This window comes from Chanodichthys erythropterus, chromosome 1 (genome assembly GCF_024489055.1).
Source record: "Chanodichthys erythropterus isolate Z2021 chromosome 1, ASM2448905v1, whole genome shotgun sequence".
Lineage (NCBI taxonomy): Eukaryota > Metazoa > Chordata > Actinopteri > Cypriniformes > Xenocyprididae > Chanodichthys > Chanodichthys erythropterus.
In genome coordinates this window covers 9,507,294-9,522,741 of record NC_090221.1, presented here as the reverse complement: position 1 = coordinate 9,522,741, position 15,448 = coordinate 9,507,294, and the positions used below count along the sequence as shown (strand labels likewise).

The 15,448-nt window shown below is 35.8% G+C and overlaps 2 protein-coding genes across 3 annotated transcripts in view; both read left to right on the top strand.

The window, feature by feature from the left end:
- The window catches only part of kdrl (kinase insert domain receptor like), a 53,443-nt gene extending 49,367 nt beyond the window's left edge, over positions 1–4,076 (top strand). For both annotated transcript variants that reach the window (XM_067387231.1, XM_067387224.1), the window contains one exon: positions 2,274–4,076. In XM_067387231.1, coding sequence (XP_067243332.1) covers positions 2,274–2,451 — 178 coding nt within the window. In that variant the 3' untranslated portion in view covers positions 2,452–4,076. The remainder of the gene's footprint in view (positions 1–2,273) is intronic.
- A 5,882-nt stretch (positions 4,077–9,958) lies between these two features.
- Positions 9,959–12,856, top strand: cdx4 (caudal type homeobox 4). The gene is made up of 3 exons (XM_067374486.1): positions 9,959–10,577; positions 12,222–12,367; positions 12,478–12,856. Exons 1-3 carry the CDS (start codon positions 10,142–10,144, stop codon positions 12,709–12,711), a joined length of 816 nt encoding a protein of 271 aa, XP_067230587.1. The 5' UTR covers positions 9,959–10,141; the 3' UTR covers positions 12,712–12,856.
- Positions 12,857–15,448: the final 2,592 nt, after the last annotated feature.

Genomic DNA, 15,448 nt, shown 5'->3' with positions numbered 1-15,448 from the left:
GGTGCCACAATTTTTTTTTGGTGGTGCCGTGACTGAAAAAATGTGCACTACAATGCACAAAACTGTCAGTCTACTGTAGTAACAAGATGAATACATGAAAGTAGTGCCAGTTTCAGTCAGATGAGTGGACTGATATACAGCATTGCTCTAGACATCAGCGAATATTAGGAAATATCAGACCGTTGAATGCTGCGATCAACCAATTAGAACTGAGTTTTAATAACACCACACCCTCACATTCTCTACAACATAAATACAGCAGCAGGGAAGATTACAGAGCATGGGTGTCTCTTTCAGTGATTGATGAGCCAAGATTCAACGCAAATGAGCATAATCAAATGGTTTTCATTACAAACACTCTGTCAGCACTCCCCCGTCTTTCCATGTCCAATGCCCTCCATGTCCTAGCCCGATATGATAAAAAGCTGGGCACAGCCTGCAACCAGCTGGCGAAGCCATGCACAGGTTGCCATGGTCACAGCCATGGGAAAAAAAAGAGCCATTCGGTGTATGTAGAGAATGATGTATATATTGTAAAGAGGCGGCCCCTGCCAAGGACCCACTCAATCACTGTCACCTTTGACCTTCTACAGCTTTACTGCTGTCCAAGAGTCTCCCTCCACATTGTGCCTCTGGATTCCACCTGGTACTCCCACATTTAGTATGCACATATGTGAAGTGCTTGGTACTGACAGCTCTGCTTCACACTGTGTACAGGCCACAATACATGCCAATCTGTTTCGTATAGATATTTACTGCAAATGATCGGCCCTTTAGACTAAAATCAGTGCTAACAGACTCCCTCCAGGGTGTCTGACCCAATGACCCTGGATGAAATGTTATTGAAACCCAGAGCAACACACAGAGCAAAGTTTGCAAACATAGTACAACAAAATAATAGTATTCGAAATGTATTTGTATAAATGCTCGTTTCAATTTGGGTACATAAAACTAGGGCTGTTGATTTAACCTGTTAATTAGATTAATTAATTACGGTAAAAAAAAAAAAAAGTGTTAAAACTATTAACGCACTTGCCACGCCCCAGACCTACGTAGGTCATCTGACATTTCATACAGTTTATTGATGACAAATATGATCAAAGACTGGGACTTTGATATGATGCAGGACAACAATTCACTGTTGTAACGTGAAGCTTATAGAATATAGTTACAATCTCCTTAAAATTCAAGATATGAGGCCAAAAATGAATCTGTTTGAGTTTTTGTCTCATATTTACATCATATGATATAGTTAAGCTACACTAGAAAGTAGCCTATAGTTTACTTTCTCGAAAACGACAAATAATATTACCCAGAATGCATTGCAATATACAGACTGCATCGTATTATAGGCCTACAGACGTAATATACCGTAAAAACAATGCATTCTGGGTAGTATTTTCAAGAAAGTAGCCTATAGGTTACTTTCTTGAAAACAACAAAGAAAATTACCCAAAATGCATTGTTTTTTGGTATATTACTGTTTTAATGGAAAATGGTATTTTACTATGTAAATTTGTCTAATTTTTTACAGTTATTTTTTAAAGTGTATATCACATGAGTAACTAGCACAGTATCCCTATTTTTTTATAACATGAGTGCAAATGCGACACTGATTTTATACAATAGTTCAATAAATAAGATGTTAACGTTGTTATTTTAGTCACAGTATTGACTGTTTTTGCCAACGGAAATATTAAAGACAAAGCAGAAGTGTTCATCTCCTAGCAACACACAGTGGCATTTCATTTCTGAATCCCTGTTTTGAATGAATCGAGTGAACAAATGATTCAGTGGACAATTCATAAAGACAACCTTTTACTTCACTTCTGAATGAATTAACGAATCTAATGAATGAATGAATGAATGACTTAATCATTAAGACATTTACTGCCATCTACTGGCAGTTTTAGTTTCTTATTAGAGTATAATTTAATTAAATAAAATAATTTCATATTTCCATATTAATTAAAAATAAAAATAAAACATTAAAGGTATAGTTCACCCAAAAATAAAAATTCAGTCATCATTTACCCAACCTCATGGTCTAAAAGTTTGTGTAATAAATTCTATGTTGAATCAAATCAAATATTTCTTTCTAAAGCTACTTTTTTTGTAATGTCTATTTGATACTTTACACAATAATGACTTTAAATGATCTTTTGGGATTAATTTATCAGTCAAATTCGATGTGCGATTAATTTGTAATTAATTTGATTAAAAATTTCAATTGCTTGACAGCCCTAATTAAAACCCATTTGCTCCTCCCACAGGATGAAGAGCAAAAGCAAGGAGTCCGTTCTGCTGGAGGGTGAAAAGGAGAAATACCCAGCGCTTGTTCCCTCACTGGACCTGAGTCTGGAGGACTCCTCTCTTGACCCAGAGCTGGAATGCCATAGCCCACCTCCAGACTATAACTATGTAGTCCGTTACTCCACACCACCTGTCTGAGTTGGTCTGCACTTGTAAGCCACCAGAAGTCTGATTGGTTGGGTGCACATTCAGTCTATTTAATTTTTTCCCCACGGTTTTTCCATTCCACTTTATTCTGATATCAGAATGAGTTATCACTCAGAGTTTCACATATGACCTTTTCAAGGTAGTGTATGAGTACGTGAGTACAGTGGACTGCCACTCGTATCACTGTGGCAGTCTGAGATACAGCTACGGACCACCTCAGGTATTCCCGCTGTCTACTGTGAACACAACAGGCACATTTCATTACAATAACGGCACTGTTTTCCCCAGTGAAATAACATTCTTCATACAGAATGGTGGCTAATTATGAAATCATTTGTTCCGTGGTTAGAAGGAGAGGACAAAGGCAATCCTTATTTTATTTCTAGATAAATATTTTATTGAAATGAAAACTGGAATTTATGGTTATGTGATATTTTATTTTTATTTTCCTAAAATTATTATTTCAGAGCTCACTAAAGCTTATTCTTTTCTCTTTTTAGGATAATAAATATTTTTCTTTAGAACAGATTTCACTCGCATTTCACGCAACTGTCAGACAAATTGTCAAACAAAGACCACAGATCATGAATAATTGAATGTGCGGTCTGAAATTCCTTCCCAGAACTCAATCTGAAATTGCAGGACATTGATCATCAACACTTAGGATGCACATTGTGTTTCATGTTCTGTCGCGCCAGTCTGAGGGCCGTTTTCCTGAGTCTTGCCCGATGAAGCTAAAATGAATCACTTTTGTTCCCGCATGTAGTATTCGTTTCTGGCAGAAGATCATGGCGTTCATTCTGGTTCTTTACATATGGCTTATGGGTGCCTAACATCCAGTCTAACACTGTGAAAGTGGCTTCAAAAGCCTTAGCAAGTAAATTATTCATGCACATTTAATAGGAAACATTCCTGATCAAATGTGGACCACAATAAAAAAGGCCTCGCTCTGTTCAACAATAGTTAGACTGCATTGTGTACTTTCCATATTTATGTTGTTTACACTACTGTATACATAACAGCACGTAATACGTTGTGCAGCTATTAACCAGAGGAAGGTATTCTGTTACTGATTCAGTAGTCTTTTGTGCTAAAATACTACTAAAGCTTGCAGGGCAGGCTATAATATTGTCAACAGGCTGGTCACTATATAAATGGACATGATAATTATTGCAAAAGCATGTGCACACATGTAGGTGCTATCAGTATTAACATCTGTATGCAATTAAACCAACACTGTGGGATGGAATGGGTGGGAAATCATTGTATTGGTTAAATCAGATTATATTGACAGTTGTAAAAGCTGTTAGGCCCGTTATTGCCGACAATTATTGTTTTTAAGTCCTATTCATAGCTTCCAAATAATGAAATGTATATACTGCCAAATGATGCTTTCATAAATGTTGACTGGTATTTGTGAAGTAAAACTGTATGCACTGACATTTTCTACATGTATTTTTTTTGTATTATAACTATTTTAATATTAACCAAGCTTAAATAAAGATCTATATATTTATATATAGCACATTTTCAGAGTCATGATTGCATTTGTACTAGTATATGCCTTTATTTTATGTCTAATACATCTAATGAATAAAACTGCACAGAAATAATTCAAAGACACTGACTGTACTGTAGTTTTCTTCCTATAGCATCATTTCCAATACATATTTCCAGCAACATTTTGCTGCTATCTATTCTAAGATTGTTGGTGGAGATGGTTAGGCTGTGTGTCATCTGTGCGCTCTTCCTCCTGCTCCTTGGCCACAGGGACACATTTCCTGAGCGGGGCGAGGCGACGGCAGTCTGTCTGTCACCAGGACAATACCTCTGAGCAAGAAAAGGAAGGGCTTCTCCATCATTCCCATCACTACAGTACAACACTAAACTTCCTAAGAGCCAACAGTGCCCCCCAGCTTTGGCACTAAGCGCCAGAGGTGAATGTTGTTGCTCTTTCTGCTCATCATAATGGAGAAATACAGTGTTTAGATAGAAACTCACTTGACTGATTGTGAATTGCCGTGTGTTAATGAAGACTGTGAGACATGTAAACTGATTCAGGAATATGAAGTATAAATAAACAAGGGAAGGATGTTGGGAGGGTTAAGGGTCATCATATTCTAGCTGTAAGCACAAACGTGGCATTCACGCACACCTCGTATTTTTCCACACTCACAGGAAGTACATACAGTCTCCGAGCTCCGCAGCTAATCAGAGTTCTCAATTTCCTTTGCTCTAAATGAACATGATTACCACTCAGTGAGCATTTCCATATGCATAATTTCCATTTTATTAACATAGAAACATTAAATAAAATGTTTTATATATTTATTTTGTGTTGGTAATATTCTTATCTAATATTCTTTATACATACACATGGCACATTACCATTCAAAATATTTTTTGAGAAATTAATACTTTTATTCAGCAAGGATGCATTCAATTGATCAAAAGTAACCGTAAAGACATAATGTTACAAAATATTTCTATTTTAAATAAATACTCTTGTTCTATTGAATTTTGCATTCATCAAAGAATCCTGAAAAAAAAAAAAAAAATGAATCATGGTTTCCACAAAAACTTTTTTTTTGAGCAGCAAATCAGCATATTAAAATGATTTCTGAACGATCATGTGACCCTGAAGACTGGAGTAATTATGCTGAAAATTTGGTATTAAAATAGAAAAGTTTTTTATTGCAACAATATTCCACATTATTACTGTTTTATTGTATTTTTGATCAAATAAATGCAGACTAAATATGATAAGCACAAAGAAACATAAAAACTACACCAGGACTATAAAATCCTGTTACTGGGATTTGTTTGGCCCCTTCCTTGTATAATATGGGATTGTGAATGGTAGTCTTTTTATAACTTCATAGTTTATAATGGAATCTGCTAAATTATCTCTGGGAAAAACATTAAGTATGCATCTAATTAAAGGCTGTCTCCTATTGGGACCATTTTGTTTTTCTTGTTCAACAATGTGTAAATCCCTGCGTTGCCACTTCCAGAGTCCCTTCCCAAGGAAAACAGCCCCCCGGTGGCAAGATGCTTCATTAATCACTAAAACAGAGGTGGTATATTGGGACCTTTGGGAGTCTGCCAAAACTCATTCCTGTAATCAGTGACAAAACAGAATGCCTTGAAATCCTATCATTCCCATTCTCCTTCCTCTGTACAATTCCCATTAATGGTCTTCCCCTCCGCTCACACTTCCCACGCTGTGTTCTGGTGAGGGAGTGTAGGGAATAGCGGGATCGGGGTTGGGGGGAACCACATCCGTACCTCTTACCTATAGCTGAGACAATGGAGTGGGCTTAATTTACCACAGATTATGGCTTTTACCCACCTTTTTCCCAGAATGGTAGCACTGAAAACACAAATAGCCCCAAATATGTTGATAAACTCTCATGATGACCAAAGGACAGGGTCAAAGAGTTCTGACTAAATCACACAGACTATTTGTCGTAAAAATAGTTGTCTTAGACTTTGGCCTTCGGTTCAAAGTAAATTCTTTTTGTCCCCACAGGGCTGGAATGATTAAAAATAAACTATTTATTATATGTCAAGAATTCTGACATTGTAAACAATTCAGAAGCATCAGATCTACAGCGCTATGAGAACTCTGGACTCAAAACTGCTCAAGCACTGAACAAAAAAATAGCCTAAAGATAGGCTATTCTATGCTATTGGGTGTAATAACCACATATTCCTGGTTTTTGTTGTAAAGAAGAGCAAGATGGATTACTGATGATGAGTACAACCGCTAAACTGATGGGGGTCTTTGGTTGTAACTGACAGAAAGCCCAAGAAATTAAGAAAAAAAGTCCATTTGGACCAGACTAATAAGATCTAGCCAGTAAAATCAATACATACTGCCTTCATAGTCTTCCCATGCACATGAAAACATTTATGCAATAGCTCTTATTTTAGTCATGCCGTCTGTTTTGTGCAACTGTTCTATTTTGGAATTTGTTGGAAAAGTCCTAAAAAACATGCAATGAAGCAATATTCTTATGAACAGTATCATTATCTATTTAGAGCACAATTTATCCCCAAACCATTTGGGACACCCATGTTATTTTCAACGTTCCAGGAAAGTTGTAAATCTGTCACACTGATAGCATTTTACCCTCAGATAAATAATTCTTCCTTAAGATGAGATCTCACTCATCTGAATCAGTTCAAAACCTCTTCCTTTTCTCTGAGGTTCATCTCCATCTATTGGAGACTCACAGAATTTCACATAACATGATGATAAAATACTAACAAATAAATTAATATGTAATAAAATAGCTTGGCCAAACTGAGAGAGTGTGATTTCTTAAATAAAGCCAACCATCTTAAACTTGTATGTTCTGGCAGACCACATTAGGCTTTAATTAGTATGGTATTTAATATTATAGTAGGCTAATTATTATGCAGAGGCTTTATTATAAACAAACATTGCTCGTTTGCTTCAATGATTACAAGTTATTCACATAAATTAACAGAAATGTGTTCTTCAGCTGTTAGACATGACGCGTATAAGTACATTACCTAGTGAATACTGCCCCCTAGAGGCCCCCTTTCTGTAATGGCGCAGATTGTTTATAATGAATGAATTATTCATTCTTCAGGATGAAAGGAAAAATATTTTGTGCATTATATGTCAGAAAGTGTGTCATAAAAAATGTGTCCGTCCAGCAACTACCTTTTAATTCAGACTGAGTCGCTCTTGTATCCGATCGACCAGCAGAGGGCGTCGCTGCGCTGTGTGTGTTGAGTCTCCAAACCAACCTGTCGCTTTCTTTATTGCGTACACCTGCATCAGCAACGAGGTCTCTCGCAAAACCCAGATCTTGCATTCAGCTTGTTATGGTAGGATATATTATGACCACATATTCAGCACAAAAACAATATATAACATTTCTCCATATTACCATCATATAGGTTGTGATAGGCTATATTTACATAGGTTCACTTTTTGGCAAATTGCTTGGAGCAGTATTGAAACGGTCTGTTTTCTAACTAAAAGTACTGCTTTAACCCCAGACTCGTTTACTATAGTGCGAGTTCACAATAGCAGAACAAATGGAACAGAAATGTCTCATAACTGATTGCCAGAGAAACCAACTATAAGTCATTCATACCTTTGTTATTCTGAAAATGTTTTTATTTGCCTGGTCTGTTCATGCTTACTGATTTCATAGGCTTATATAAATATATCAGTCACCTATATAGAATTGTTCTGGATCATTAATAATAACATGAATCATAATTCAACAGCCTGGAGATTTCCTGATTTTAGCTGCAGCAGAGACATGAGGTCATAAACTGGTCCAAGCTAGATAATGGATTAGTTGGACTATGGTGGGGTCGAGATCTACTTGGTAAACCTTGACCAGGCTAGTTAGAGCTTGTAGACCACCTTGTACTTGTTAAAAAAAAAAAAAAGCAGCTCAAGCTGATACAGGCTGTCTGATATGTCATATATGACATGTTTTTCCCCAGTAGGGGTATAGACCTAATTTTATAATCTTAATTGGATTTACCTTCTTTTTTTTTTTAATGCTCTAAATATGTTGTTAAAATAGGCTAGCCTATTTAAACCAGCAGATAGATTTGTTATAAACCAAAGTGGTTTTGATTATCAGTCTCACTGTTGCTGAAACAACAGTTCAAGGTGAAATGCATTTCCTTACTGTGTTCAAAGGTCAATCATTATCACAGAGGAATCACATTAAATATTGTTTTGAGATAATTACTTGTAGCACAAAAATGACCGAGAGCATAAAGGTTTTTTTCTGTGCACCATCACAATTCGGCCAAAAATTGTCCTACTTTCGCATAGCTCACTCGATCATTCAGACATGGGACGATTTATCATGCAATCATGATTGGCTGTTTGTTAAACAAAAGTTTAGTGAATAAACTGCAAGCTAAAATTAAATTAGTATAGTCACTTTATAAAGACTTTGATAAAGATAAAACATGGATTTATGGATTTCCTCCTTGAAAATTGTTAAATTATTGTGTGCAGTTTAAAAAAAAAAATCAAATTAATTAACATAATTTAAAACATTATTGTTAATTGTAAGTCAGTGCATTGTAATTTATGGCATCATAGTATTTGAGAGACTTCATGAAATATATATATATATATAAATGAGAGCAAAAAAACTAATTAAATTTGGAAAATCAATTACAGCAATTTAAAATGAACATAATAGTGTTAATTTAAATATATATGCATTTTAAAAAAATTATGTTTGTTGAAAAGAAGTTAATGAAATTCATACTTGCCAACTGAAATATAAAAAGTATGGCCTACCACAGAAAAAGCAAGATCTGCCTGTTACACGTTATTTTAAGTTGTTTGGCGCATTTAATGCATTTTATATGTGCCTTTTTAAAATGAACGAATGTAAAATAAACTCTAGTTAAAACATTTGAAGAGATCTTTGTAATATCTCAAGTCAAAACACACTCATTGTCACGTGAAATGTACTGTCCTTTCTGCCCTAACATCTGAGACAAGACAGCCAAGCCTGAACAAGCTACTGTCTGAATATGTTAATGATTAAAATTCCCCAGAATCCTCGCAGTAAAATGAATTAACAACTCGTTAAATCTTTCGACTACATGGCGACACGCACGACACACAGTCGTCGCATGGGTACTGTAGGTGATATCTCACATTTCCATAAACCGGAATTAGCTGTGAAGTGTGACCCGAGAGTGTCATGGTGTGAGGGATGCGGAATGTGAAAAGTTCGTCTTACTTCAAGACACCTTCTCCCGCTTTGCACCTCTTTTACAAGAGTATCCTTCAACAAATACGCATGGACTCTGGAGGCGAGAAAGTGGCATGGGTACTATGCAGATGTGACGTTCCCATATCCACAGGTTTAGCTTCATTAGAGAGACGAGAGCAGTAAAACTTCAAGCGGCCATTAATCGCTGAATGATGCTGCCTGCCTAGAAGCACGTCACAGATTATTTCACTTTTATGATTAACACTTTTTAACAATAAAATCAAAAGTTTATTATTGTTATTAGACCTACTGTTATACTTGTTTTATAAATGCATATATTATAAATATAGGCTATAATTAATGTATATTAACAAAATAAATACATCTGTAATATTGTTAATATCAAATATTATTATATTAAAAAAAAGTTAAGCTCGTTATTTGCTTGTTTCAACTTTTTTGGTATTTAAGTCGAACTTAACAAAACACGTTTCAAAATGGCTGCTTTGAGGATAGAAAATCACTTCGCAGAGTTAATGCATTGATTCCTAAAGTCATATAGGGTAAGTCTGAATATTGTTGAATATTACAGAAGGGATATAATTCTGAGGTGATGCGAAAATCTGGCGCTAGGGGAATCTGAGGGCTTGCTGGTGTTATTGGCTGGTCATTTGAATGCAAATCGAGAGGTTTTGAAGTCGTGGCTGACGTCAGGAGGGCTTGGTTATACCTTTGCCAGCACCACCTTGACAACAGAGTCACATCATGTTTGATTGAAGCACGTCAAGGACTACGTCGCGTGACCTGGAGATCATTTTGGACTACCGCCCTTGAGATAAACAGTAAAAGTTTTGAGTCAGGCCTTGTTTGAGTGATATTTGGTTTGATGCATGGCTGGCATGTTGCCTTAAAAAAGTTATTTTAGGGGTTTCTTTCGAATCATGTACGTTGGATACCTTTTGGATAAGGAGGGAAGCATGTATCACCAAGGAGCTGTGCGACGATCTGGCATCAGTCTTCCACCGCAGAATTTTGTCTCCACGTCTCAGTATTCAGATTTTACAGGATACCATCATGTGCCCAACATGGACACACACGCACAGTCAGCGGGGGCATGGGGCGCTCCTTACGGCGCACCGAGAGAGGACTGGGGCGCCTACAGCCTCGGACCTCCAAACACCATTTCTGCACCTATGAGCAATTCATCCCCGGGACAAGTTTCCTACTGCTCGCCTGATTATAATGCCATGCACGGCCCTGGATCAGCAGTGCTGCCTCCACCACCTGAAAACATTTCTGTGGCCCAACTTTCCCCTGAGAGAGAAAGGCGTAATTCATATCAGTGGATGAGCAAAACCGTCCAGTCCTCATCAACCGGTAAGGGCTAACAAATGTATTTCAAAAATTAAAAGAATGCTAAGAATTTTTTTAAAAAGTCATTACGTAATCTGAAAACATGTAAACTGTGGAATATTTAGAAGGTGCTGAAATCAGTGATTGAAAAAAGTGAAAGTACAAAATGACAGTCAACGCTTAGGCCTTTGAACCTTTTGATCGCTGCAGTAAAATAAAATGTATTTATAATTATGATTATTATAATTTAAGTCTGGTAACCAAATTTCGATGCACAGGTTCTACTAAAAAATATATATTTATATAAAAAAGAACGAAACAAAGAATCAAAATATTTGCTTTCTATTATTTTGCTGTTGTTTAGTAGGCTAGCTACTATAATTATTAAAAAATAATAATTTACAAGAGGACAAATCGTGCAAAATAATCTTGTGAAACAAGCATTAATTATACATTGTTTGCTGTTTGCCTCAACTAACTGCACATCTGACAAAATATTACGAAATTGAAGGTTTTTTTTTTTTTTTTTTTACAGTCCTTAATTCCCTCCACAATTCTTTGAGGAAAACGTTCCGCTCCAGAAACGGATTATCTGACTCATATTAGTAGGAAATTTGTTTCCTTGAGAAAAAAAAATGAACTCATGGGAAATACTTGTTGCAAAATTAAAGTGTTGGGAATTGGCGCCAGGGTCACTTGTAATGCTAATTTGCGACTCCCGTAAACAAGATGTGAGGTCTACTTTTCCTGTTACATTGTCTCAGGTTTTGAGGGTTATCTGTCATATTCAGGCGGTGACTTCTTTCAACACCTTTTTCACTTTGATATGCAGCACCGCGTCTTCCCCTGTCTCTGTTCTCCAGGGTTATATTAGCCTACCTCAAAGAGTGACAAATTTCACAGCAAATAAAGTTCTCCTGTCTCCGGCGCATGTTAAAACAACAGCAAAAAAAATCTCAAAGAAAACAACCGCCTTACTGTAAACTGCATTTTTATTTTTACAGTTGAACTAATGTTGAATGTTTTGGAAAGGCACGTGAAGTCCTATTTATTTTACATTAGAAGTTAGACTAAGTGTTCGCAGCTAAATTTATCATTTAAAAGCACTAATTAGTTACATTCTAAATGTCTATTCGTTCATAAAAATTGTTTATTCAAAGATGGCTGATCTGTACATCAAACAAGTGCAGCATGCTCGGCTCGAGGAAAAGATTTTTGATGTTATCTCCTTGTAATTCTTTGTAAGACGTGTGTTGTCTCTTAACACATCAGTGGCGCTTGGGTATTGTCTTTGTTCTGCAGTTTGTTCAAAAACATCTCAAAGAAGATCAGAAGCTCGATTTGAATATCTAGCGATGTAATCTAGTTTAAGCTATACAATTCACTGGATATTTCAGTTATGATTTATAGTAAAAATCATAGTGATTGTAAATTCAACAATAAAAGAGATTAAAGTTCCCAAATAAATTTAAGGGAAAAAATAACTGCAATGCACAAATTTTTAATTTGCCTTAAAATAGCTTATTATTAATAGCATTATCATGGATGGCGCGCATTTTACGCAGAATGCACATTTTACTTTATTTCCGAGTTAGTCTATTTTACGACAATGTATGCACAATTTTAATGAGTAGGCCTGTTCGTTCATTTTTTTTTTTTTTTTTTTAGGCAAAACGAGAACGAAGGAGAAATATCGAGTGGTGTACACAGACCACCAGAGACTGGAGCTGGAGAAAGAGTTTCATTTTAATCGCTACATCACAATCAGAAGAAAATCCGAATTGGCGGTAAACCTCGGGCTTTCAGAGAGACAGGTAAAATGGCTTCCATTCAGATTTTCACTTACAGAATAAGATTTATCTAACTCAACCATTCGGCGTATTTTTTTTTTTATATATAACCGTTTATCTTTTTGTCTTTACAGGTAAAGATTTGGTTTCAGAACCGCAGAGCCAAGGAAAGGAAATTAATCAAAAAGAAAATGGGTCAGTCAGATGGAAGCGGAGGATCAGTCCACAGCGATCCAGGTTCTGTCAGTCCCCTACCGGTACCAGGGTCGCTGAGTCCGTCAGATATACACGGTTCTCTGTACCCACCCCCAGGAATGAACGCCTTACCATCTATGAGGAACATACAGCAAGTTACTGTCACTCAGTGAACTCGAACTTGGAACGTCCAACTTTAACTGAGCACTCCAACACGCTGAAAGGACAGAACCGAAGCGGACCACTCACGTGGTCAAAAAGGATTAACTATTACGTGGCGAGCATCAGGGCGCGTGTTGTGGATTACAACAGAAGAATCGCGTCTTAAATGCAACGAAATGCTGGAGGCTCTTCAAATATTGTTTTAATAGAATAGTTTTTAAAATTTAAGAAACAAAAAACGTACAAAAACCTTGTTCGTCTGAACCAGAGACTAAATATTTTAATGGTTTGTTTGTGTTTGCTCAATTAAGATATAAATATCATTTTCTGTATGTGGTGAGTGTATCTAAATGTTTGTAAATAAAATGAAAACTACAGGTACAGCGTTTCTCGGGGTGTATAATGATCCTGACACTGGAACTGTTAAACTTTTATTGTCTGTGTAAACCAAATGACCTGCAATGTCAGGCTGTTTAATGCTGCAGTTCGTGTCCAAAGCGCACGTCGTTCACTTTCTTTTCACAGGGGTGATGTGCAGGTGTCACACCTGATACGGGTATAACGTTTGATTCCAGCAATGTGTAAATAAAATGTTTTGCAATAACTTTTATCGTGTCTTGATATATCAATATATCATTAAACTATTTAAAATAATGATATGCTCATCTGGTTAAGGCATTCTGCTGGACAGACGGCCGGTATTTTATCTACCTTTTAAACGTGAGACGACCGTAAAGTAGCTAATACGTTTATAGGCCTACAACTTGTGGGGATGAGCAACATATAGCCTGTATTTCTGTGATGCCGTATAGGCTATTCAAATTTGCATTAGACCCCCCCCCCCAAAAGGCTTATTTTGGGGTCATACTGTTTATGCAATCCAACGGTTGGGTTGCATAAACAATACAAAAAATAGAAAAAAGTTATGAATAATGTCTTAAAATAAATTGGAACAGCTCTGTGTCATTAAACCTTTATAAAATGTTCACAAATACACTCTTAAAAGCAACCCAAGTTGGGTTGAAAATGGAAAACCGAGCGATTGGGTTAATGTTTGCCCAAAGTGCTGTTTAGTTTTATTTAACTCAACTATTGTTAAAAAAAAATACTGTATTGCTTGCTTAAAATTAGCATTTATGTTTTATAAATGAACATTTATTAATACATTTAATGAATAATAATTCAACAAGAAACATTTTTTTAAATTGCTTATTAATAAATGTTCACCTTTTGATTATTATTGTTGTGTCTTATTTTTAAACCTATTTTGAGTTCATTTAAAGCCAGCGATATAGTTATTTTAAACAATAATTGGGTTAAATAAAACTACACAGCAGGTTGGGCAAACATTTAACCCAATCACTGGGTTTGTCCATTTTCAACCCAACTTGGGTTGTTTTTAACCCAGAGTGTAGGAAATGTCTACAAAGAAAACACAAGTTTGCATTAAAATCTCTGAAACAGGTTATTTACCCACTATTATTATAGTTGTTGTTATTTTAAATAGCCAACATTTGGGAGGGAGATCTACATTTCTCCCTACATATACATAATGTTGTAACATGAGATTTTTTTATTTATTTACCTTTTTCATTTCAGATGAAACATTATAACAAATCAACAGTCTTCCCTGACTTTATTGGCACATTTCACAAATACATTAGCCTACTGGTGTCACGTGGCTTTGTTTAAAGCATTAGAGTACAAATCCCCTCAGTATGAGACTTGTTAGATTTGTTCCTACAAATAACTATTACTGTATAACATCCAATTAACCTACAGCACAAAAAAAAAAAAAAAAAAGTCTGGTAAACACATTAATATAGGAATTTTGGCCTATGTCACCTCAGAGGTCTTGACCCTCTTTGACATACCTGAAAAGTAAAATAATACAACAATGCCATCATTTTGTTATATTCTATTAAAATTATATTCATGGAGTAAGAATATGCTGTATGGCAGGAAGTTAAGTGAATATTCTCTTACTAAAAAAAAAAAAAAAAAAACGGACTCAAATTTCAGTGTTTGTTAAACTCCATGATTCAACCAAGTTACACCAGTAAAAAAAAGGATCAAATATATTTTCCTTTAATTTAGTGGAAATATACATTATTACAAACCCACATTTGGCTACAAACTACTGCAAGAGAACAGATTGAATTAGACTAAATTTGCAACTAAACATTCTGGTGTTTTTAAAATTGTGTCTATTTAACTGAATGTTTAATGCTAGAAAACTACAAACTCGCACATATCGGGGTTATAAGCTGTCTTTAGACAGGTCACAATTGCCAATTTAGGGATTTTGTCACTAGATTTAGTGACTTCACCCCTTTTTTTCACCCCAAATCTAGCAACTTCTTGGACAAACCTTATCTAGATTTTTATTTTTCCCACTGATCTATATTCATATTTATATAGATCAAAGAATTTGCAATTATGATGTCATCTAGTGACATTTATCTTCCAGTTTTAGCTACTTTCAGTTGAAAACATTTGGCAACAAACAGAGTTGAATAGCTTACAGAAAATTAGAAGAAAATTAAACAGCTCAAAAAGCCTACTTAATTTCTCTTCTTGAAATTGACTAGCAGTCAGGACCTCACTTCAATCAGAATTTGTTGAAAAAGAAAAACATTTATCTAGCTATTTAAGATGTTCAGCATCAATGGACGCTGGGCACCGCGTGCGCTGAGATGACGCACTCTGCACAGAACTGGTGTGATGATGTCATCGGCGCTGTGCCAG

Coding starts and splice junctions, on each gene's coding strand:
- cdx4 (XM_067374486.1), top strand. CDS start 10,142: ATGTACGTTGGATACCTTTTGGATAAGGAGGGAAGCATGTATCACCAA. Junction 10,578..12,221: donor CGTCCAGTCCTCATCAACCG/GTAAGGGCTAAC, acceptor TTTTTTTTTTAG/GCAAAACGAGAACGAAGGAG. Junction 12,368..12,477: donor TCGGGCTTTCAGAGAGACAG/GTAAAATGGCTT, acceptor TTGTCTTTACAG/GTAAAGATTTGGTTTCAGAA.